Source organism: Hyperolius riggenbachi, chromosome 4, assembly GCF_040937935.1.
Source record: "Hyperolius riggenbachi isolate aHypRig1 chromosome 4, aHypRig1.pri, whole genome shotgun sequence".
In the NCBI taxonomy this organism is placed as follows: Eukaryota; Metazoa; Chordata; class Amphibia; order Anura; family Hyperoliidae; genus Hyperolius; species Hyperolius riggenbachi.
In genome coordinates, this window is record NC_090649.1 from 284,760,387 (window position 1) to 284,785,068 (window position 24,682).

The 24,682-nt window shown below is 45.3% G+C and overlaps 2 protein-coding genes and 1 long non-coding RNA gene across 3 annotated transcripts in view; 1 reads left to right on the top strand and 2 right to left on the bottom strand.

Moving 5' to 3' along the window:
• SLC35F1 (solute carrier family 35 member F1) overlaps window positions 1-24,682 on the top strand; it is a 450,499-nt gene that overhangs the window by 420,179 nt on the left and 5,638 nt on the right. Inside the window, exon 7 of the mRNA XM_068231363.1 lies at window positions 13,735-13,889. Coding sequence (XP_068087464.1) covers window positions 13,735-13,889 — 155 coding nt within the window. The remainder of the gene's footprint in view (window positions 1-13,734; window positions 13,890-24,682) is intronic.
• Window positions 1-24,682, bottom strand: part of LOC137503838 (uncharacterized) — a 126,017-nt gene that overhangs the window by 31,393 nt on the left and 69,942 nt on the right. The window lies entirely within an intron of this gene.
• On the bottom strand, window positions 1,048-3,385 carry LOC137571064 (uncharacterized). The gene is made up of 2 exons (XM_068279751.1): window positions 3,048-3,385; window positions 1,048-2,693 (listed from the first exon to the last, which is right to left on the bottom strand). Exon 2 carries the CDS (start codon window positions 2,584-2,586, stop codon window positions 1,048-1,050), a length of 1,539 nt encoding a protein of 512 aa, XP_068135852.1. The 5' UTR covers window positions 2,587-2,693; window positions 3,048-3,385.

Here is a 24,682-nt window from a genome sequence, read left to right on the forward strand (position 1 = left end):
CCATTGAGGCAGAATCGCCTCAAAAATGGTCCACGCACCGCTTTGCTGCCCGCACAGCACACGATCTGTGCTGATATGAACCTTCTCATAGACATTCATTGCACAAGTGTTCAGGGAGCGTTTTTAAAAAGTGCACGTGGGAGAAAAAATTGAGAAAATGCCTGCAGTGTGAACGAGCCCTAACAGTTTATTGCTTGGCCATACAACGTAGCATCCAAATGAATTTTACCTCCTTTTCCTCTCACTAATAGAGCTGTCTTTTGGAGGTCTCCAATTGCTGCTGCTATTGTCAGGTTTTTTTTTAATAACAACAAAAGACTAGATTACTTACCGGTAATGTCTTTTCTGGTAATCCGAAGGACAGCACCCTGAGAAGATGTCCACTCCCACATTCACTGGACAGGACCGCACTAAAGAATTTGCATAGTTAGGCAGTATAAAAGGCAGCATTTCACATACCACATCAGTTATAAAAAAAGACAAGACACCAAATGATGCTTCAATATAAATTTTTTATTTACATGGGTGGGCGTCAACGGGTGCTGTCCTTCGGATTACCAGAAAAGACATTACCGGTAAGTAATCTAGTCTTTCTCTGGACATCCTCGGACAGCACCCTGAGAAGATAAACAAGAACATGATATCTAGGGAGGGATAACTGCCTGTAAAACCTTTCTGCCAAAGGCTAAATCTCTACTAGCAGATACGTCTAGCTTATAATGTTTAGCAAAAGTGTTTGAAGAAGACCAGGTAGCTGCTCGGCAAATCTGCTCAATACTGGCTCCTGCCCTCTCTGCCCAAGAAGTTGACATCGATCTCGTGGAGTGAGCCTTGATGGATGCTGGCACTCTCTTATTCTGCACGCTGTAGGCCAGGGAAATGGCCTGTCTTAACCATCGTGCTATGGTAGCTTTTGAAGCTTGCCTTCCTCTGTTTGGTCCTGAATGAAGGACAAACATCGCCCTAGACCTTCTCCAACTGTTAGTGACCTCCATATACTGTAAGATACAGCGTCTAACATCAACAGCCTGCAACTTCCTTTCCTTGTCATTTGAAGGATTTGGACAAAAAGAAGGTAAGTAAATCTCCTGTGACCGGTGAAAATCCGAGACCACTTTTGGTAGAAAGGTAGGGTCCATCTTTAAAGTGATCGTCTGAAACAATGCAGTATGGTTCATCAATCGACAAGGCCTGGATCTCGTTTACACGCCTTGCAGAACAAATTGCTAGTAGAAACACTGCCTTCAAAGTAAGGTTTTTCTCCGATATTTCTGATAATGGCTCAAAGGGATGTAATGAAAAAGCCTGTAACACTGTGTTTAAATCCCAAGGTGGGGTCCTTATTCTCTGTTTTGGTTTCAACCTAGACGTTGCATGGAAGAACTGAATTATAAAGCGATCTTCTGATAATTTTTTCTCCAAGAATACACTTAATGCAGCCGTCTGTACTTTTAATGTGCTGATGCTTAGGCCCATTGCGAATCCTGCCTGTAAAAACTCTAATACAGAGGATATCAAAGTTCTTGAGACCCCTTTCCTTGAGCACCAATCAGAATAAGTTCTCCAAGCCTTCGCATACATTTTTCTAGTTACCTCCTTTCTGCTGCAAATCAAAGTTTTTATAAGTTCTTCTGAAAATCCCTTTTGTTTCAGGAGTGTCCATTCAGGTTCCACGCTGTTAGCTTGAACATGGTCAGCTGTGGATGGAAGAACGGGCCCTGAGATAGTAAGTCTGGTCTGTTCGGTAATATCCAGGGATCCTCTACAGCTAACCTTTTCAGCAGCGAAAACCAAGGTCTTTTTGGCCAAAAAGGAGTTATCAATATCGCTCTGACCTTCTCCTGCATTATTTTGTTCAGTACTTTCGGAATCACTGTAATTGGTGGAAAGGCATAGACCAGAGGAAACTCCCACTTGATTGAGAAGGCATCTATGACCTTTGAGTTGTCCTCCCGAGAGAGGGAACAGAACTGAGGGCATTTGTTGTTGTGCTTGGAAGCAAATAAGTCTATGTCTGGACTGCCCCATTTCTGCAGAATCTCTTGAAACACTTCCTGGTGAAGGCTCCACTCGTCCTGTAACAAAGTCTCCCGACTGAGGAAATCTGCCATGCAATTTCGAGAACCTTTCAAATGTATAGCTTTTAGAGAACAAGTCCATTGTTCCGCCCAGGACATTATCCTTTGAGTCTGACTCCAAAGGGAAGCACTCCTGGTACCCCCCTGCCTGTTCAGGTATGCCACTACTGAAGAATTGTCTGTCTGGATCAACACATGTTTCATCTGGAGGAATGAGGAGAAATGTTCTAGAGCCAATCTGACTGCTTCCAACTCTCTGTTGTTCGATGGCATGCTGCTTAGAGTTTGAGACCATAGACCCTGGGCTGGCATATTCTTGAAGTGTGCCCCCCACCCTATTGCACTTGCATCTGTTGTCAGAATGCATTCTGTTGGAAAGTTCCAGAGACGGCCTGTCGAGAGATGTACTTGTTCCTTCCACCAGTCCAAAGAAAGCTTCACCTTGGGAGGGATCAGTACCCTGTCGTCTAGAGAAGACTTCTTCTTGTTCCATACCCTCAGGATCCATACCTGGAGTTGCCTTGAATGAAACTGTCCCCAAACCATAGTCATGAAGGCAGAAGTCATGAGCCCCAGAAGTGACATAGCTTCTCTTATTGTTGTGGTCTGAGCACTCTGAAAGGAAAGAATACAATTGATTAATCTTTGACCCTTATCAACAGGCAGAAAAACTTTCTGAACAGAAGAATTAATCGTAAGGCCTAAATAATTCATGACTTTTGAAGGTTGAAGACAAGATTTCTCCCAGTTCATGAGCCAACCTAATGACTCCAGAAAGTTAATTGTATAGCTCAACTGATATGAAACTGACTCTGTAGAAGGGCCCCATATCAGCAGGTCATCTAAGTATGATATAACCTGAATAGATCGTATTCTAAGCACTGACAGAACTTCTGCCATTATCTTAGTAAATAACCATGGTGCTGATGATAACCCAAATGGTAAAGAAGTGAACTGGTAATGTCTTACCTCCCCTGCAGTCCTGATGGCAAATCTCAGAAACCTCTGTGATCTCAGACTCATGGGGATGTGTAAGTATGCATCTCTGAGGTCTAGGGACACCATATAACAGTCTCTCTGTAGTAGGTTCACTACTGTCCTCATATTGTCCATTCGAAATCTTTTGTATAAGATGAATCTGTTCAATGACTTTAGATTTATGATGAACCTGTAATCTCCTTTGGGTTTTTTGACTAGGAAGACAGGGGAGTAGAAGCCTGCATGCATGTGAGAGGCGGGTACCTGGCGTATCACCTTCTTCTCCAGTAGGGAGGCAATCGATTCCATCAGTGCCTTCTGAACAATCATATCCTTTGGGTGGGGGGGTTACACAAAATCTTGAATGAGGAATCCTTACAAACTCCAGATCGTATCCCTCTAATACAATCGATCTTATCCATTTGTTCTGGAAATGTTCCTGCCAAGTCTCGAAAAAATGCGTGATCCTTCCTCCTACTGGAATTATGGCGTCATTGTTGCTTTGGCGTTGTAACTGAGCTGGAGGGATTAAGTAGGAAATTTGATCTGGCTCTTGGACCTTTTGCTGTATTCCATCTTCCTCTACCACTTCCTGTAGAGGTATTGCTTTGCTTCTTCTGGTTACGAAAGGATCTCTGGAAACGAAAGGTTTTCCTCTTAATTGGGAAATTTTTCTTCCTATCTGATGATCTGTCAAGGGTCTCCTCCAACTTGCTACCAAACAAAAGGTTTCCCTCACACGGAATGCCACATAAACGTGATTTTGATGATGAATCTCCCTGCCATGTTCTTAGCCAAACCGCACGTCTTGTAGAATTTACTAATGCTGATGTCCTAGCTGACAGCCTTACAGATTCATCTGCTGCATCAGAAAGATAATTTACTACTAGAAACAAGGTAGGGAATGCTTTCAAGATCTCCTCTCTTGGCGTATCTCCTGCTATATGCATATGAAGTTGTTCTAACCAGATTTTTAAGCAACGTGCCATGGCTGTGGATGCAACAGCAGGTTTAAACCCTGTAGTAGATGACTCCCATGCTCTACGCAATAAGTTGTCCATCTTTTTATCCATGATATCTTTTAAAACACCTCAAACAGGAGGTCTGAACTTCTAGACATTCTAGAAATTGAGGGATCCAGCTTCGGAACTGGACCCCAAAATTTCTGATCCTCAAGTCTAAAAGGATATCTTCTAGCTAACGATTTTGGCCAAAATACTCTCCTTTCTGGTACATTCCATTCTTTGTCTATCATCTCCTTAAGGTTCTCATGAACCGGAATGAAGGTTGATTGTACCACTGACAGGCTTTCATACATTTTATCCATAGCAGACAATTCCTTATGTTCGGCTTTAACACCCATAGTAATATGCATTGTAGACAGTAACTTATCCAAGTCATCAACAGCAAAAGCAAACTTTGCAGATTTCAATGCCTTTTCCTTTTCTTCCTCCGAATCAATAAAACTACCCTCAAAAGATGAATCCTCCACCTCTCCCTCAGAGAGATCTGATACTTCCTCCTCTCTATCAAGCTTCCTTTTCTTAGATGGATGTTGCATTTTATCAGAAGTAACCTCTGTAGGTGCTGAAGGAAGGGGAGGGGTAGGAGGGGGAGGAGAGGTGTGGGTAGCCACTCCTTTGAAAGCTTGAAAGGTAGATGATAGTTCAGATTTCATCCATCCCACAAACTCCTTTAATACCCCAGAAGATTCTTGCTTCACAACCTTATCAGCACATTTCTGACATAAAGATTTTGAAGATATAGGAATCCTAGTGGAACAAATTGAACATCTCTTTGTATCAGTTTTCTGTTCTGCTTTCTTATGTTTTTCTCCTTTATCTCTTGGATTGGGCTGTATAAGAGAAGGAGAGAGAACAAAACAGAAAAAAGGCCCCTCAGTAAAATATACTAATATAGTATATAAAATATAAATGTAAAGCAATCCCACCAGCAGGATTAGTTTACCAGAGAGGAATTGGAACCTTGCTCCGCAGCCTGAGAGGAGGATCCAGCAGCCTGCTCCATGGTCAGCCGATTCACACTGGAGGCTGAAAACCAGGAGCCTTAAATACCCACAAGCCCACCCAGCCAAAATGCCCCCTGTGCAGCCGAAAGAGGTGCCTACCTACAACCATTGCCGTCCGCAAGTTCCGTAGGACGCTGACAGGCTTCCTGAGCCCGCAATGGCGCTCGGCGTTCCCCTCCTGGCTGCCTCACATGACCCGATCAGCTGACAGAGGGCGAGTAAACCGGAACTTCCGGTTTCCGCGTGTGCGCGCGCTCTGGGCGGGCTTCCGTAGCGTCTGGCGTCTATGCTGCGGAAAGCTCCCCACCTTAGACCAGCCTGGCTTACGGTATTCCTGGCAGCCTTCTGGCAGCAGCCCCTGCTCCCTGGCATGGAAAGCCTCAGACGTTTCGACGAAGTGCATCCTGCGTGGACAGGACAAAAAACTGATGTGGTATGTGAAATGCTGCCTTTTATACTGCCTAACTATGCAAATTCTTTAGTGCGGTCCTGTCCAGTGAATGTGGGAGTGGACATCTTCTCAGGGTGCTGTCCGAGGATGTCCAGAGAAAAAGAGCAAGATTTTGTACCCCCCCCCCTTCCTCCCCCTAAATTATCCCTACACTACGATCCATACAATACACATTAAATACATAGTAATATGCCTGTGATAGGGAGTAGATTGTAAGTCCGTCAGAGGGACAGTTAAGTGACAAAGCCGTTGTCTTTACAGTGCTGCGCTAGAGCGCTGTATACATATATTTTACCTTTTTTCTTGTGAAATCAGCCTGCCAGGTCCGATTGTGGCTGGCAGGCTGATGACGGATACCCGCTTTGTTTACCCACAGGGGCGTTCCCTTCTAATCCCACCCACCGCACTTTGACGCCAATCGGCGATAGGCAGTCCCCAGAGAGCCACTCGCCCATCGGCGTTAGGTGGTCAGGAGTGGGTTAAAGAACACCAAATGCCTGATCTTATATAGTTTCTGAGTTGCACCTACAAAAAGTCTGCAGCCGGTGTTTATTAGAACACCTGCTTTGTATATTTATTCCAGTTCAAGGATTCCCGAAACTGTTAAAGAACAGTTGACAGGCAGCCTATTGGGCCAATCAAAAGTGCAGGGATCACGTCCTAAACAGCTACAGGATGCGACAGGGCTCAGTGCAGGAGTAAAGGAGCGGCCACTTTGTAAGAATTGTAACTAGCCATTTATAGATGATACTGACAGCTTATTTTTCCCATGTCATGCTTTTGTGAAATTCCAGGTATGGCTTGTATATTTAATCTGCCAGACTTGTAGTTTTTTATTGTGATGTACTGATGGTGTCCTTGGATAGCACAGAAACCCTTCCCTGGCTATCACCTGTATGACTTGACATAAAAGCCCCCTTTGGTTTTTGTGCATTTGTGCTAATAAAGAATTTCCCCTCTTTTAAAATCATTTACGCGTGGTAAGTAATATGTAATACAGGTGGTGTGATGAGCTTTAAGAGGTTCCATATTAAATCCCCCCAACCCACCATCACACACACTATGCATAGATTTGCATTAGAGATGGTCAACGAGATGAACATAATTGTGACTTACATGCAAATTTAAAGGGGTTCTCTGGTATGTTTTAAAAAAAGCTAAAACTGACACTTACCTGGGGCTTCTATCGGCCCCCTGCAGCTGTAATGTCCCTCACCGTTCTCCTCCGATGCTCTGTTCCCCGCCGCCAGAACCTGCTAATTATTCATTTGACTAGACGAATAGAACTGCGGCTGCACGCGTGCTCGCTCCCGCGCGCGTCATCGGGAGCTTACTGAGTAGGCGCATTACAAGAAAAATTCGTACTGCGCCTGCGCAGTAAGCTTCCGATGACGCGCAAGGGTGCTAGCATGTCTAGTTAAATGAATTAGCAGGTTACCGGCGGCGGGGAACGTAGCATCAGAGGAGGACGGTGCAGGACATTACAGCTGCAGGGGGCCGATAGAAGCCCCAGGTAAGTGTCAGTTTTAGTTTTTTTAAACATACCAGAGAACCCCCTTAATGCTAAATTCAGCTTAGAATTGGGTCAAGTAAATACATTTTCTGTCGATTGTAATTATCCCAGTTCCAAACTCTATACATATGCACTTCATTTGCCAGAGCTATGTGCATCTCACTGACTATCTTTATTTAGAAAAACAGAATTTTTGATTTTATATATATATATATAAATATATATATACATACATACATACATATATATATATATATATATATATATATACAGTATATACTAGCTGATGTCCCAGCGTTGCCTGGGTATGTATTTGGCTGGTGTTTGCTCCGCCCACTTTTTCTAACCCTAACACACAATTACTCAATACTCAGTGACCTACAGTGGTTTGCAAAAGTATTTGGCCCCCTTGAAGTTTTCCACATTTTGTCATATTAGAGACTCTGAAGCGAGAATAAATCTCGCTTCAGAGCTCATACTTAGCAGGGGCATGTGTGCCCCTGCTAAACCGCCGCTATCGCGCCTCTAAACGGGGGTCCCTTCACCCCCAAACCCACCCCGCAAGACTTGGTCGTAGTCTTGGTCGTAAATCTTCCCTTCCTGGAGGGCTAACAGCTGCAGCCCTGCCTCCAGTCGCGTCTATCAGACGCGCATCGCCGCCTCTTCCCCACCCCTCTCAGTGAAGGAAGACTGAGAGGGGCGGGGGAGAGGCGGAGATACGCGTCTGATAGACGCCCGGGAGGCAGGGCTGCGGCGGTTAGCCCTGCCCCAATGCGGAAGCGCTCCCCCGCTTTACGGAGGGGATTTGGGGGTGAAGGGACCCCCGTTAAGCCGTGGGATGGCGGCGGTTTAGCAGGGGCACACATGCCCCTGCTATCTATGAGGTCTGAAGCGAGATTTATTCTCGCTTCAGACTCTCTTTAAAGCCACAAACATGAATCAATTTTATTGGAATTCCACTTGAAAGACCAATACAAAGTATGTTAGTTTTCCGCTACACATAGTGTTTTGCATTTTGGCCAAAAAGTTCCATTTTGGTCTCATCTGACCAGAGCACCTTCTTCCACATGTTTGCTGTGTCCCCCACATGGCTTGTGGCAAACTGCAAACGGGACTTCTTATGCTTTTCTGTTAACAATGGCTTTCTTCTTGCAACTCTTCCATAAAGGCCAACTGTGTTCAGTGCATGACTAATACTTGTCCTTTGGACAGATTCCCCCACCTAAGCTGTAGATCTCTGCAGCTTGTCCAGAGTCACCATGGGCTTCTTGACTGCATTTCTGATCAGCGCTCTCCTTGTTCGGCCTGTGAGTTTAGGTGGACGGCCTTGTCTTGGTAGGTTTACAGTCGAGCCATACTCCTTCCATTTCTGAATGATCGCTTGAACAGCTCTCCGTGGGATGTTCAAGGCTTTGGAAATCTTTTTGCAGCCTAAGCCGCCTTTAAATTTCTCAATAACTTTATCCCTGACCTGTCTGGTGTGTTCTTTGGACTTCATGGTGTTGTTGCTCCCAAGATTCTCTTAGACAACCTCTGAGGCCGTTGCAGAGCAGCTGTATTTGTACTGACATTAGATTACACACAGGTGCACTCTATTTAGTCATTAGCACTCATCAGGCAATGTCTATGGGCAACTGACTGCACTCAGACCAAAGGGGGCTGAATAATTATGCACACCCTACTTTGCAGTTTTGTTTTTTCTTTTGCTTTTTTTTAAATGTTTGGAATCATGTATGATTTTCGTTCCACTTCTCACGTGTGCACCAATTTGTATTGGTCTTTCACGTGGAATTCCATTAAAATTGATTTCTGTTTGTGGCTTTAAATAGAGTGACCAGACGTCCCAGATTGCCCGGGACGCGTCCCGGATTCGGGGTCTGCTGTCCCAGGCTGCATGAGGTCCCCGGAAACGTGCCGCTTTTAGCAGCGGGACGTCACGGCCTCGGGACTCTGGTCACTGTATTGCATAAACTGGCTGCGGCGTCTATAGACGCCGTGCCAGTTCATTGCCCGCAGCCCCTGCTCCACCCTCCTTAGTCTTCCGGTGTCTGTTCCGACACCGGCAGACGAGCAGGGCTACAGCAAGATGGCTGCCGAAGCCCTGTACTGGAGACTATTTGTGTCTCCAGTACAGGGCTTTGGGCGCCATCTTGCCGTAGCCCTGCACTCTGAGCGCGGGAGACTGCAGGAGGAACAAGACGGTCTCAGGAGCAGCGCGCCAGAGGAGACTTCTGCCAGGTGAGTAAATGCTTGTTTTTCCAGGTGAACTGTGCCCCCATTGCGTTTATGTTCTGGTGACATGTTTGCCCCCATTGCGTTTATTTTCTGGTGAAATGTTTGCCCGCAGTGCGTTTATTTTCTGGTGAAATGTTTGCCCGCAGTGTGTTTATTTACTGGTGACATGTTTGCCCGCAGTGCGTTTATTTTCTGGTGGCATGTTTGCCCGCAGTGTGTTTATTTTCTGGTGACATGTTTGCCCGCAGTGCGTTTATTTTCTGGTGACATGTTTGCCCGCAGTGCGTTTATTTTCTGGTGAAATGTTTGCACGCAGTGTGTTTATTTTCTGGTGACATGTTTGCCCGCAGTGCATTTATTTTCTGGTGACATGTTTGCCCGCAGTGCGTTTATTTTCTGGTGAAATGTGTGCCCGCAGTGCGTTTATTTTCTGGTGAAATGTTTGCCCGCAGTGCGTTTATTTTCTGGTGAAATGTTTGCCCGCAGTGCGTTTATTTTCTGGTGAAATGTTTGCCCGCAGTGCATTTATTTTCTGGTGAAATGATTGCCCGCAGTGCATTTATTTTCTGGTAAAATGTTTGCCCGCAGTGCGTTTATTTTCAGGTGAAATGTTTGCCCGCAGTGCGTTTATTTTGTACTGACGTTGCCCACAGTGCGTTTATTTTGTGCTGACATGTTGCTTGCATTGCGTTTATTTTGTACTGACGTTGCCCACAGTGCGTTTATTTTGTGCTGACATGTTTGCCCACAGTGCGTTTATTTTGTGTCCGCAAAGCGTTTATTTTGTGCTGACATGTTTCCCACAATGCATTTATTTTGTGCTGACATGTTGCCCATTGCGTTTATTTTGTGCTGACATGTTGCCCATTGCGTTTATTTTGTGCTGAAATTTTGCCCACATTGCGTTTATTTTCTGGTGTCTGGGGTAACTGTTGCTGCATTTTATTATTTAATGGTCATAGTTGGCTATGTTTGCTGCTTTGGGGTTACGGTATACTATTAAATTGCATCACACAGTTTCTGCACACCCATGATGCGAAACCTCGTCTGACCACTGACCACATCATGGCGTAAACACTGCTTTCTTATGCCTCACTGTTACATCATTATGTTAGCTCCGCCCATACAATGTCATGGTCACACCCATTTTTCAACGCACCGCATTGTTAGGTATAGGGTCTCAGAGGAAAAAAAAAACACATATATCAGTAGCTAAATATTGGCTGTACTTACATTACATATGCATTTCACTGTCCACGTTTGGATTTCACAGAATTTTTATATAGTATTTGCAGAGATTGATGCTCCTGACAGCTCATGGCAGGTTCCATGTTTGTCTGTCTTGTATGAAGCCAATTGTGATGTCATATCCTCCCTCACCCTGCTTCCTGATGGTTCGACTCACAAAAAAGATCCAGATCAAAGATCCTAAATGGTTCATGATCCAGACAACATAGCAGTGCAGTGAATATTAATTAGGAACAATACCGGACTGGTGCAGTATACTCTAACAGAACATATGCCCTGTGATTTTTTCAGTGCTGTGAGCTTGGCTGCAAGATACAGGCAAGATACAGGCTGTTGTAACATGAGCCTGTAACTTCTCACTGTGAAAACAGCCTTAGGGCGGTATAGGGAAATGAAGGGGAGGACCAGGGAGAAGAAGCAGCCCCAGAATGCTTTGCAGTATCTTGCGGCCTGAAGACCTGTGGCCTCCTTAGGAGCTTGGGAATAAAGAGGCTTGTTATTAATCCAACAACAAAGTAAGAGAGATTTTTAACTTCAGTATTGCCTTTTTGGCTTCCTTCTAAACGGTTTAACACAGGAGAATAAAGGTTTAAATTAGCTTTTTTAGCCTGACAGTTACTCTTTAACCACTTGCCGACCGCACGCTTATACCGTGCGTCGGCAAAGTGGCAGCTGCAGGACCAGCGACGCAGTTCTGCGTCGCCGGCTGCAGGCTAATTAATCAGGAAGCAGCCGCTCGCGCCAGCGGCTGCTTCCTGTCAATTCACGGCGGGGGGCTCCGTGAATAGCCTGCGGGCCGCCGATCACGGCTCGCAGGCTAAATGTAAACACAAGCGGACATAATCCGCTTTCTTTACATTGTACGGCGCTGCTGCGCAGCAGCGCCGTAAGGCAGATCGGCGATCCCCGGCCAATCAGCGGCCGGGGATCGCCGCCATGTGACAGGGGACAGCCTGTCACTGGCTGCACAGGACGGATAGCGTTCTGTGCAGCCCCGATCACCGGGGATGAGCAGGTAGGAGAGGGAGGGGGGAATTTCGCCGCGGAGGGGGGCTTTGAGGTGCCCCCCCCGCAACAAGCCTGCCCACCAGAGCGATCAGACCCCCCCTGCACACCATCCCCATAGGGGGGAAAAAAGGGGGGCGATCTGATCGCTCTGCATGAAACATGATCTGTGCTGGGGGCTGCAGAGCCCACCCAGCACAGATCACAAAAAATAACGCTGGTCCTTAAGGGGGGGGGGGGTAAAGGGTGGGTCCTCAAGTGGTTAATATGACAAAATGTGGAAAATTTCAAGGGGGCCAGATACTTATATATATATATATATATATATATATATATAGTGGCTTGCAAAAGTATTCAGCCGCCTTGAAGTTTTCCACATTTTGTCACATTACTGCCACAAACATGAATCAATGTTATTGGAATTCCATGTGAAAGACCAATACAAAGTGGTTTACACGTGAGAAGTGGTACGAAAATCATACAGGATTCCAAACATTTTTTTTTACAAATAAATAACTGCAAAGTGGGGTGTGCGTAATTATTCAGCCCCCTTTGGTATGAGTGCAGTCAGTTGCCCATAGACATTGCCTGATGAGTGCTAATGACTAAATAGAGTGTACCTGTGTGTAATCTAATGTCAGTACAAATACAGCTGCTCTGTGACAGCCTGAGAGGTTGTCTAAGAGGATATTGGGAGCAACAACACCATGAAGTCCAAAGAACACACCAGACAGGTCAGGGATAAAGTTATTGAGAAATTTAAAGCAGGCTTAGGCTGCAAAAAGATTTCCAAAGCCTTGAACATCCTACAAAGCACTGTTCAAGCGATCATTCAAAAATGGAAGGAGTATGGCACAACTGAACACCTACCAAGACAAGGCCATCCACCTAAACTCACAGGCAGAACAAGGAGAGCACTGATCAGAAATGCAGTCAAGAGGCCCATGGTGACTTTGGACGAACTGCAGAGATCTACAGCTCAGGTGGGGGAATCTGTCCATAGGACAACTATTAGTCGAGCACTGCAAAAAGTTGGCCTTTATAGAAGAGTGGCAAGAAGAAAGCCATTGTTAACAGAGGAGCATAAGAAGTCCCATTTGCTGTTTGCCACAAGCCATGTGGGGGACACAACAAACATGTGGAAGAAGGTGCTCTGGTCAGATGAGACCAAAATGGAACTTTTTGGCCAAAATGCAAAACGCTATGTGTGGTGGAAAACTAACACTGCACATCACTCTGAACACACCATCCCCACTGTCAAATATGGTGGTGGCAGCATCATGCTCTGGGGGTGCTTCTCTTCAGCAGGGACAGTGAAGGTGGTCAGAGTTGATGGGAAGATGGATGGAGCCAAATACAGGGCAATCTTGGAAGAAAGCCTCTTGGAGTCTGCAAAGGACTTGAGACTGAGGTGGAGGTTCACCTTCCAGCAGGACAACGACCCTAAACATAAAGCCAGGGCAACAGTGGAATGGTTTAAAACAAAACATATCCATGTGTTAGAATGGCCCAGTCAAAGTCCAGATCTAAATCCAATCGAGAATCTGTGCGAAGATCTGAGAACTGCTGTTCACAAACGCTGTCCATCTAATCTGACTAAGCTGGAGCTGTTTTGCAAAGAAGAATGGGCAAGGATTTCAGTCTCTAGATGTGCAAAGCTGGTAGAGACATACCCTAAAAGACTGGCAGCTGTAATTGCAGCAAAAGGTAGTTCTACAAAGTATTGACTCAGGGGGCTGAATAATTACGCACACCCCACTTTGCAGTCATTTATTTGTAAAAAAAATGTTTGGAATCATGTATGATTTTTGTTCCACTTCTCATGTGTACACCACTTTGTATTGGTATTTCACGTGAAATTCCAATAAAATGGATTCAGGTTTGTGGCAGTAATATGACAAAATGTGGAAAACTTCAAGTGGGCCGAATACTTTTGCAAGCCACTGTATATATATATATCCAATGGAGGAACAATATCAGGGTACCCTATAATAACCAGCACTATAAGGTTGATTCATTGGGGTGAGCAGCCACAGTGGCACAGCACAAGCCTTACCTGCTCAGCTAAGGACTGGAGCAACTGTGCAGTGTGAGAGTAGAGCTGAACTCATCAGCTCCAGCTTGTTTTGGTGACCATTTTGTGGGTTTCTTTTTTAATCAAATTTTATTTTTTCTTTCATATGTTGTTTTCTTCTAGGCTTGCTCTATGTGGGATTCACAGCCTGCATGTTTGGCCTTTATAGCTTCATGCCTGTGGTGATAAAGAAAACTAGTGCAACTGCTATCAACCTTTCCATATTAACAGCTGAACTGTACACATTCTTCTGTGGCCTCTTCTTATTTCATTACAAGGTGAGTAAATTACCGCCTTTCACTTTGCATCACAGTAACTAAATCTTAGGTGAATAAAATCACCATATGGATATGCTCACAATGAGGATGGAGGTAGCACTCAGAAAAGGATTCAGTTAAACATGTATTTAATCAATTCAAAAGAAGCAGCAAATGTTTGAGGCCGCTATAGGTTATCAAGACTTCACAATAACTCTTTGTCAAGACTTCACAATAACTAAATGTGTGTGAAGAACTCAAAAGCAATCATTAGAGCTTCAGTATAAATTACACTGAAAACACAGCAAAATTCTGACATGTTCATCTACCAAATAGAGGCAGTATTAAAAAACAATTATAAAGGAAAGGAACCAAGAGTTAATAGAAAGTTCAGTGTCAGAATCCCCAGTCATAGCAGTAAATGCTGTGGCAAGAACCCCTCCATGCCTCAAGAAACATGCCGGCAAAGAGTTAACTGCTTGCACTAAAAGCATCTACAAAGCAGTGGCATACCTACCTAAAAAGCTGTGGGCCCCAGAGCAAGATTTACATTGGGGCCCCCCGAGCACTCTATACATAACAATTGATAGAGTGCACCAAAACCAATCAAGGATCACCACAGTGTGGCAGGTGCAAGAGGCGAATAGGAAAAAGTGTGTTAATGATCACTACTATTCAATAGAAGTGAATATTATCAGCTCAGGACCAATAAAGAGCTAATACTGTGGCAGAGGGTGGCCCCCCTGGCCCAAGGACCCCAATGCGGTCGCAATCTCTGCAACCCCTTTTGCTATGCCACTGCTACAAAGTCATCAAGCCAGCAAAGCGTTAATGAGCAGGATACATTGTCCCAGGGTGCTGAAGCAGTTACAGTGGAGTTGGATTTCTATATGCGCTATAAAGCAAAGTGCTAGTGTGCATCAGTTCAATAATATAGATCAGTAAAGGCACACAGAGGATTAGATGTACAGCAGAACCCATCAGCACTATGCCCATCAGTTCAGGCTGAATAGCAGAATGCACTTGACTTAGAAGTTGTGCAGATACGATTGGGCCACTCATGCACAATCCCACCCATCTGTCATTTAACATTACTAGGCAATGGCATCTTGGAAGGACAGTTTATTTTCACCTTAGGTTTCCTTTAAATGAAAAAAACCAACAAAAACAAAACTAGACCTATTTACCTGGCAGCCGATCTGTCCGTAGCTGCAGCTCCGGGGTCCTCTCCTTTGCAGATGCTGACCTCGCCAGGTCAGCATCTTCTGTGCCTGCATGGGCGAGTGGCTCGTGATCGCACTCCCGTGGCTGGGAGCGTTCTGCATTCGCGCAGGTGCAGAAGATGCCGTCGTGGCGAGGTCAGCATCTGCAACGGAGGAAACCCTAGGACCTCGGAGCTGCGGTGAGGGACAGATCGGCTGCCATGGGCTGGAAGCCCCAGGTAACTCTTTTTTTTTGGGGGGGGGGGGGGCTCGGATGCTCAGTTCACATTACAACGCAAAAAGGACATTATTTGCTGGATCACAAAACCTGACAGTTAACTCCACCTATGTTAAGATAAGGTCAACTTACACTTGTCAGTTCAGTAACCCCAAGAGAAGCCCATGGTGGAAACGCATCTGCTCTGGGCTCCAACTGGACCACAATGTAACATCTAGTTGGCCATTTGGCTCAATGTGAACTGAACTAAGTATGAAACTGGTTGGTTGGGATTAGGCAGCTGCTCTACATGTATTTGCTCCTCAATTTTCATTGGATATAGTACCCAATATGTGACAGTTTTTAGTCCTGTCTAATTACTAGACATTATTGTATTAATTTGTTTTTCAAGGGCCCACTCCTGTATCTCCTCCTATTGCAGAGTAAAGCGCAGCAGTGCGGCTTGAGCAAGTCTTACCGGATCCAGATGTCCATCCTTCTCACCAACTGCCCGCTCTCTAACCACTCTGTCTCTGCACATTCTGTGTAGTCACCTGACATGCAAGAGAACAAGAAGCACTGAGCGGCCAACCAGTGAGGAGGATGGATAGAGAAGACATCTGGATCAGGTTAGACTTGATCAAGCTGCACTGTTAAACTTTACTCTTCAACAGGGAAACACACTAGAGGGGAACCATGAACAGGGAGGAATCAGTCAGCTCCCCAAACTCCCCCACCACTAATCGGCCAGGCCCCAGTCCTGCAGGAGAAGGAGGTGGCAGGGGTACAGTTGGAGGTTCCACAGGACACGGGACCATCCCTCCCAACCCGGGACGGTCCCAGCAAAATCGGAATGGTTGAGAGGTATGCATGCGGATGATCCAGTATTTGCTCTACTGACACACTAGAGACTAGGGTGATAATTACAGGCTGGTTATGCTACAAATGCATGGGAAGTGACTGGGGTTATTCATGCAAGAACACCTATATCTAGATTGTAAGCCTTTGGGCAGGGTCCTCCTCCTTTTGTGTCCTACCTGATCATGCACCTCCATTACTGAGCACCCATGCTATGCATTTGAGTGAACCTAACTTGCCTAATCTCCATGCTCCATCCAATGACTGACTAAGCATTACCTGGTACTCATACTATGCTGCGTGATCTGGTTTTCCTTGTCTTCCTGTATTGTCATATTGCTCTATGTCACCCCTAAATATTGTCTGTAACCTAAACTAATGTTCAGCGCTACGTAATATGTTGGCGCTTTATAAATACAATAAATAAATAATTTAAGGTAAACATAATCTAAGTACTGCATTCCTTTATTCATTTTGATGACAGGAATGGGGTGGCAGGCTTCCTTAAAAATAAACCTAAAGTAAGAGGAATATGGAAGAGCCATTGCAGATTCTATTCATTTTTAAAACTGTACCTGTTTGCCTGTCATTCAAATTTTCTGCCTCAAATACCTTCTGAGTCACTGGCATAGAACAAGTATGCATCAGTAGGTGTTCTGACTTCAATGGCTGCATGCTTGTTGCAGGTGTGCGATTCTGAACTACTGAAGCTAAAAGATCAGCATGGCACACTGCCAATTAAGTTAACATCTTATAAACGATAACCAATGAACGTTTGCCCATTCGGGCACAGGTGAAACGTTAAAAGGATAAGCTGTAGGTTTATGATGTGTCACAAAGCAGAGAGAGTCAGGCCCATATGCAATTCATTTTTTCACCTGAGTTTTCTCCTAGGTGAAATTTACAAATTTGTAAATAAAATGCCCCTTAAATCCCCAGCAAGCAAACAAATACTTAAAATAATTTTTACGGTACTTTTTCACCGACTTTTTGGTACTTTTTTCCATTGAAAAGTGCTAAAAGGTTATTATAAATCGAAGATGAAAAATTATCTCCTAGGAGAAAACTTAGGAGAAAAAGTGAATTGAATAAGGGCCTCAGGCCCATATGCAATTCACTTTTTCTCTTGAGTTATCTCCTAGGAGATCATTTGTATATTCTCTTTAAAATAACTTTTAAGCATTTTAAAACTGAAAAAGTACCTAAAAGTTGGTGAAAAAGTACTATCAAACTTATTTTGTGTATTTTTTTGCTTGCTGATGGTTTAACCTTTTCGGGACCACCGGCATTAGATTCTACGCCGCACTTGTGGCTGTTCTAGCCTGATGCGGCGTAGGATCTACGCCGGCCCGCAGTTTCCGCTCCCGACGCGATCGTGCGCACCCGGAGGGGGAGATTAAGCTGTCATATGACAGCCGACATCTCCCCCGAGTGATCAGCAGCCATCGCGTATGGCTGCTGATCACGTGATCACTACGATCGCTGTCGGATCGTAGTGATCCCTTTGACAGCTGCGGCGGCAGGGGGGAAAAGAAGAGGATCCACTCACCTCCCTGCCGTTCCAGCGACGATCGGCACCCCCCTCCGCTCTGGCCGGCATCTCCGCTCCATCTGACGTCAGCGTCGGGTCCCGGCTTGATGACGTCATCAAGCCGCGACCCGGAACTGAACTTCAGACAGAACGGAGATGCCGGCCGGAGAAGAGGGTCCCGTGCGGCTCATCGCTGGAGCCTGGAAGGTAAGTGAAGGCTGCTGGCAGAAGGGGGGGCCCAGGCCACCATGGGGGGAAACAAAAGCAGCCAGCCACACACGGGATCCGGCCGCCTGACCCCCCCAAACGCGCGCACCCCCTTCCCGCGCAAAATGCCTGGTCCTTAAGGGGGGGTAGGTGGCCGGTCCCGAAAAGGTTAAAAGGCATTTTATGACAAGGTCTGAAAATATCACATAGGAGAAAACTCAGGAGAAAACGTGAATTGCATACGGGCCTCAGAGTGAAAAAGGTGGTCAAGAGACAGGGGGCCATATGCAATTCACTTTTTCACCTGACTTTTCTCCTAGTAGATAATTTTTCATCTTCGATTTAAAATAACTTTCCAGCACTTTTCAAATAAAAAAGTTCCAAAAAGTAGGTGAAAAAGTACTATCAAAATGATTTTGAATATTTTCTTGCTTGTTGATGGCTTAAAAGGCATTTTATTGACAAGTTTAAAAATATCTCCTAGGAGAAAACTCAGGTGAAAAAGTGAACCGCATATGACCCAGAGGCCCATATGCAATTCATTTTTTCTCCTAAGTTTTCTACTGGGAGACAATTGTTCTACTTCCTTTTGTAATAAGCACTTTGCAATTGAAAAAGTACCAAAAAGTAGGCAAAAGAGCAACATCAAAATGATGTTGATTATTTTCTTGTTTGTGGCATTTTAACCACTTCAGGATTCTGCGTACGCATAAGTACGCCCCTGAATCCTGAAGTGGTTTCCATGGAAACATACGAGCGGCCGTTCCATGTCAGTTCACGGAAGGTGTCTCCGTGAACACCCTGCGAGCCTCCGATCGCGGCTCGCAGGGTAAATGTAAACACGCGGGGAAAATTTTCCCCGCTGTTTACATACATACGGCGCTGCTGCGCAGCAGCGCCGTAGAGGAGATCGGCGATCCCCGGCCACTGAAGCCTATCTGAGGCGGCGCAGGACGGATTTCCATCCTGCGCCGCTAACAGGGGGAGAGAGAGGGAGGGAAGGGGAAGGAGGCCAGAAAGCGCTGCGGAGGGGGGCTTTGAAGAGAGCCCCCCCCCGCAAGTGCAAACAGCCGGCGGCGATCAGACCCCCCCAGCAGGACATCCCCCTAGTGGGGAAAAAAGGGGGGAAGTCTAATCGCCCTGCTATCTGATCTGTGCTGCGGGCAATTTCCCTTTTCTCCTGAGTTTTCTCCTAGGTAATATTTTTAAACTTTTCAATAAAATGCCTTTTAAGCCTCCAACAGGCAAGAAAATACTCAAAATATTTTGTATAGTACTCTTTCACCTACTTTTTTGGACTTTTTTTGTAGAAACGTGCTGGAAAGTTATTTTAAATCGAAGATAAAAAATTATCTCCTAGGAGAAAACTCAGGTGAAAAAGTGAATTGCATATGGCCCAAGGTGTGAAAATATCACCTAAGTGAAAAGTCAGGTGAAAAAGTAAATTGCATATGGGCCAGAGAGAGTGTGTGAGAGATGCAGCAGGAGAGAAAATGGCTCATATGCAATTATCTCCTAGGAGATCATTTTCAGCTTCTGTAAAAAATAACATTTCAGCATTTTGCAATTGAAAAAGTACCCAAAAGTTGGTGAAAAAGTACTATCAAATTTATTTTAAGTGTTTTCTTGCATCCTGCTGGTTTAAAAGGTATTTTATGGCTAGGTGTGAAACTGTCACCTAGGAGAAAAACTCAGGTGAAAAAGTTAATTGCTTATGGGCCAAAGTGAGAAAAACAGCCAAAAATAAAAAGTGAGATCCTGAAGAGTAGAAGAAAAATGAAGAGAGGCAAAAGGCAAACAAAAACAGGTAGGTGTGTGTAATGCTGGGCATACATGGCTCGTTTTTTATTATCAATCGAGCCGCTGATGGCTCGATTGATAATATCCGACCTGTCCGATCACCGCGCCAGATCGACACCGCGCTCGATCCCCGCGGGCGGACAATGGAAGAAACGAAGCGCAGATAAGGAAGTGCCCACGGGGACGAGTGGGGTTCGATCCACGCACCCGCACTGACGAGCGGGGACGCTCCACCATCGAACCAGCGGCTCGACTCCGGCGCACAAACGAGCCGTCTATGCCCAGCATAAGGGAAACAAGAACCAGACAAATAGAAAAGGCAGAGATGTGGCAGAAAGACAGAAAGAAGTATCGGAGGGGAAGGCATGAGATTGGATATGGCAATACATAAACCTTAAACTTACAATAGACATTACAAATTATAAAACTAGAAGAACCACCCCCAATAGATTTCAAATAAACCATAGGCACCATTTACTGTGGCTTTAAATAAACTATTTAAAGGAGTTCTTTCGCGAAAAAAGTAGGCAGTTAAAAAATGTGACAGATGACAGGTTTTGGGCCAGTCCATCTTTTTAAGGGGGATTCTCGGGGCTTTCTTTGTTTTCAACAGCATTTCCTGAACAACAGTTGCAAAATGTAACTGACATAATAGTGTGCAAGTGATTAGGGAGGCCGGCTGGTATCTTGCTATTTTGGCAGTTAAACTGTTGTTCAGGAAATGCTGTTGAAAACAAAGAAAGCCCTGAGAATCCCCCTTAAAAAGATGGACTGGCCCAAAACCTGTCATCTGTTACATTTTTTAACTGCCTACTTTTTTCGCGAAAGAACCCCTTTAAGTAATACTGAAGCAAATACAAAAAAAAACAGATACCTATAGAGCAGGAAGGCTGTATAGCCTATAGAAATAAGCAGCAAATTAAGTGTCATCACTCAGGGAGTGCCGTATATTAAAAAAATGGTTTATTCATCAGTCAAAATAGCAAATTACACCTATCAACCCACTAAAAGCCAGGCTGTGAAGCGCTCCATATACCATTCCCACTAGAACCTATAGAGCCTTTCCTGTCCTCGCTTGGTCCAGCGCTGTCACCCCTATTCCAGGTATACAACAAACAGGTTGAATGCGCCTTCAGGGACCCTCTGAAGCCTTGGTAAGAATTCATGTCCCTGAGTGCTTTTGAAGATGGGCGACTCCGCACTGCACATGTGGGAGTGAGCGCTCGGGAATACACAGGTCAGAGCTTTTCATCTTTGGAAGCACTCGGGGGAAACTGGAGTGCTTCCAAAGCCTTCTGAGGGCTCCTGGAGACAACAAACTCAAAAGAGGGACAGCACTGGAACAAGGACACTGATAGAGGACAAGGAAGGCTCTGCAATGGGATCCCATTTATTATAAAGAAAGGAGTCGCAGTGGATTACACAAAAAATGCATGCAACCATGCATTAAGATTCCACAGTGAATTGCAATGCATGGATGGAAATATCACACAGTACGGTCAATGCACGACTAATGTCCCTGCAAATTGCATACATGTTCATTTCAGAAAATGCAACTAGCAGTGTACAGATAGAGATAAGGCCTTAGATTTAAATAGTTACCTGTTCCGGACGCTGGACCAGCTTCTCCTCTTTCTCCACCAGTGGCGATACACTCCCAACAACTTCTTCTGACTTCCGATCACGTTATTATCGGGGCTCAAAGGATAGTGTCAGCAGTGCAGCACCACTCGGTGGTGGAAGAAGAGTAATGAAAGAGTCTCTTACATCACCCCTCTTCCACCACCAGGTGGCGCTGCACTGCTGACACTATCCTCTGAGCCCCATCACATGTAATCAGAAGTCAGAAGAGGATGTGGAGTGTATTGCTTCAGGTGGCTGAAGAGAGTAAGCCGGTCCAGCGCCCGGAACAGGTAACTATAACCGCTCTCTGCACCACTCTGCATACCATGCCTTGCCTACCAGGCTGGAGAAGGCACACTTCTCCAGCAGCAGTAAAAATTCAGCCTTGCAGCCAAATAAAGTTTTACTGAAAGGTTAAAGGGCAACTGTAATCTGAAAAAAAGAAAGTTAGACATTCACCTATGAGGAGGGAAGTGTAACAATTGGTGTCAGCAACACAGAGTTTTTTCTGATTATTGGTGATCTACAGTATCACCAATAATACAGATGCTATACCTGATTATGTGGTGATCTGCAGAATCACCAATAATACGAGTATAGCTAGACACAGGACACCCAATGTGATAATGTGTTTTGTGCAACAGTATACAGAGAAGTTCTCTCCCGAGGAGCGGGAGATACAGACACTATTGCAGCCAAGGATTCCCTGAAGAGCAGGGAATCAGACTGCACTGCAGCCAGTGGACCCCTGAGGGGCAGGTTACCACTGACTGTGCTGAAGATGATCTCCTTATGTGGAGGAGATACAGACTGTACTGCAGCCGATGATTCCCTGAGGAGCAGGGAACCTTGGATGGTACTACAGCCAGTGGACACCTGAGGGGCAGGGACCACTGACCGGGCAGCAAGAGTGGTAACTGGTGAAAATGAGAGATGTGATCGGGCTGCAGCCAAGGATTCCCTGAGGAGCAGGGAATCAGACTGTGCTGCAGCCAAGGATTCCCCGATGGACTGGGAATCAGACTGTACTGCAGCCAGTGGACTCCTGAGGGGTAGAGACCACTGCCTGAGCTGCAAGATGGTCTCCTGAGGAGCAGGTGACCCTTGCAGCTAATGAACACCTGAAGAGCAAGCGTCACGGACAGTACAGGAAGGATGATCACCCAAGGAGTGAGTGACAGCCAGAAAGGTCAGACAAGCCAGGTCGGCAACACATGGACAGATAAGGTACAGAGACAGAAGACTGATTCGGTATCCGGGTACAGGCAAATGTTGTCAACAGGTTAACAGATAGGCAAAGGTACCGAATCAGTAAGCAGGAGAGTGGTCAGGAAAGCCAGAGATCATAACAGGTAACAGTATATATGTCAATACTAGTCTTAGGTGTGAGGTCCTTGGTCTCAACACCTGGGAACTCGTCTAACAGATAAACAGTAGGAATGTAGCAATCTCCTAGTCTTAGGTGTGAGGTCCTTGGTCTCAACACCTGGGCACTAGTCTAACAGATAAACAGTAGCAATGTAGCAATCTCCTAGTCTTAGGTGTGAGGTTCTTGGTCTCAACACCTGGGGACTAGTCTAATAGAATGGTAAGCAAGTATCACAATACAATAATACTTTAAAGGCTATCCACGGAATCTGACTAAGTGTGAATTCCCAGCTCCGGCTGGTTCTAACACACTGCAAGATCTGACTGGGGTCTGAGCGCTCACACGTAAGCATTCGCAACAGCAGACAACTTGCAACTTCCAGGCAAGTCCTATATATACCCAGAGCGCTCCACAGCGCCGCCCCAGTCACTCAGCCAATCCGGAGCATAGCTGGGATCAGCTGATCGGCATGATCAGCTGACTCCCCTTCTGCTAGCATAAAGGTCCTGTCGCCTGGCGCATGCGCGCGCGTGTAGCTCTCAATCTGTGTGCACTAGAAGGACCAGGCGAACCAGCAGCATGTTGCTGCGCGGCTGGAACGCGGAGATAGCCGCCCTGCCGCTTGCCCACGCGGCGGCATCTCTGCTATTCATTACAGGAAGGCTCTGAATCCCTTAGAGCCTTCCTGTTCCTCTCTGCATTCCCACGTTCCACTGCCGAGCCCCATTCAAGGTATTTTTGGACTGCTACGGAAGCTCGGGTGCGCACGTCTTGGGTAGTATTTGGAGACCCTGAAGACACAGCCAGTGGGAGATTTGAACGGGAGCCGGGCATTGGAACTAGGGGACACACAGAGGAACGGGAAGGCCCTAAAGGATCCAGATACTTCCCCCCTCTTAGGTGAGTATCTAGCGTTTTTGCCTTACAATGTTACAGCTGTCCTTTAACATGCATATATATATATTAATGTAACCATGGCAATCCCATGTGGCTTACACTCCATTCTCTTTGTTCTGGCCTACCAGAGGCAGTGGTGAGCAAGACAGTGACGTGACAGGAAGAGACACAGAGAGATGATGAAAGTGGTAGCAAGATGAGGAGAAGGGTTGTAGAGAGACTATTGAAGTAGGATGGTGGAGGGAGATAGATACAGGCCACTGAACAGATGTTTCGAATAAAGCAGCCAGGAAGTGTAGCTTTCTGTGTTCAGGGGGTTTATCCAAAAAATTAGGCATCCATGGCATCTCTACAGATACGTACTTTCCTGACCTGTGTAAATATTGATTATTTTATACACCTAGAGAGATAGTAAAGGATGCCTGAGATTTTACCCCCTACTTTGTGCAGAGTGCTTAGTAAGCACGGAACTGTTTGCACAAATAGAGATATGTGAATTTTGAGCAGGTGTCCAGCAAATGTATATTTCGCAGTATTCAAGATTTATAGCCTCTACATACTGAAATTGAAAGATAACATTTATTGTCCTTTGATTAATGAATTCCATGTAGGGATAATAAGTTTTATTATTACAGTGAAGTTGCACTGTAACAGAACAAGAGCACAATAGACAGGGCCGGCGCTACCATTAAGGCAAAGGAGGCAGCTGCCCCAGGGCCCCAGAGCTTGTAGGGGCCCCCAGTGGCTACAAGAGGAAAACATTTTTTTCAAAATCGGCCTTATAGTTTTTGAGAAAATCGATTTTAAAGTTTCAAAGGAAAAAAAAACACATTTAAAAACCTGCCGACTTTAATGGTTAATAGCAAATCCACCTTAAATGCTAGAAACCCTAAATTTGCAGGGTATGTTAAGGAGATCATTAGGAATAAGAGGAAAAAACAATTTTTCAAAAAGACCTTATAGTTTTTGAGAAAATCGATTTTAAAGTTTTGAAGGAAAAAAAGTATACTTTTAAATGCGGTAAATGTCACTTTTAGTAGCAAACCTAACGGTAGTGTAATTTTACATGCATCAAACGAAAGCGCAATAAATTTCCTGACGGGGTTTCCA

Excerpts from the sequence above, each read along its gene's own strand:
- LOC137571064 (XM_068279751.1), bottom strand. The coding sequence starts at position 2,586 with ATGGATCCTGAGGGTATGGAACAAGAAGAAGTCTTCTCTAGACGACAG.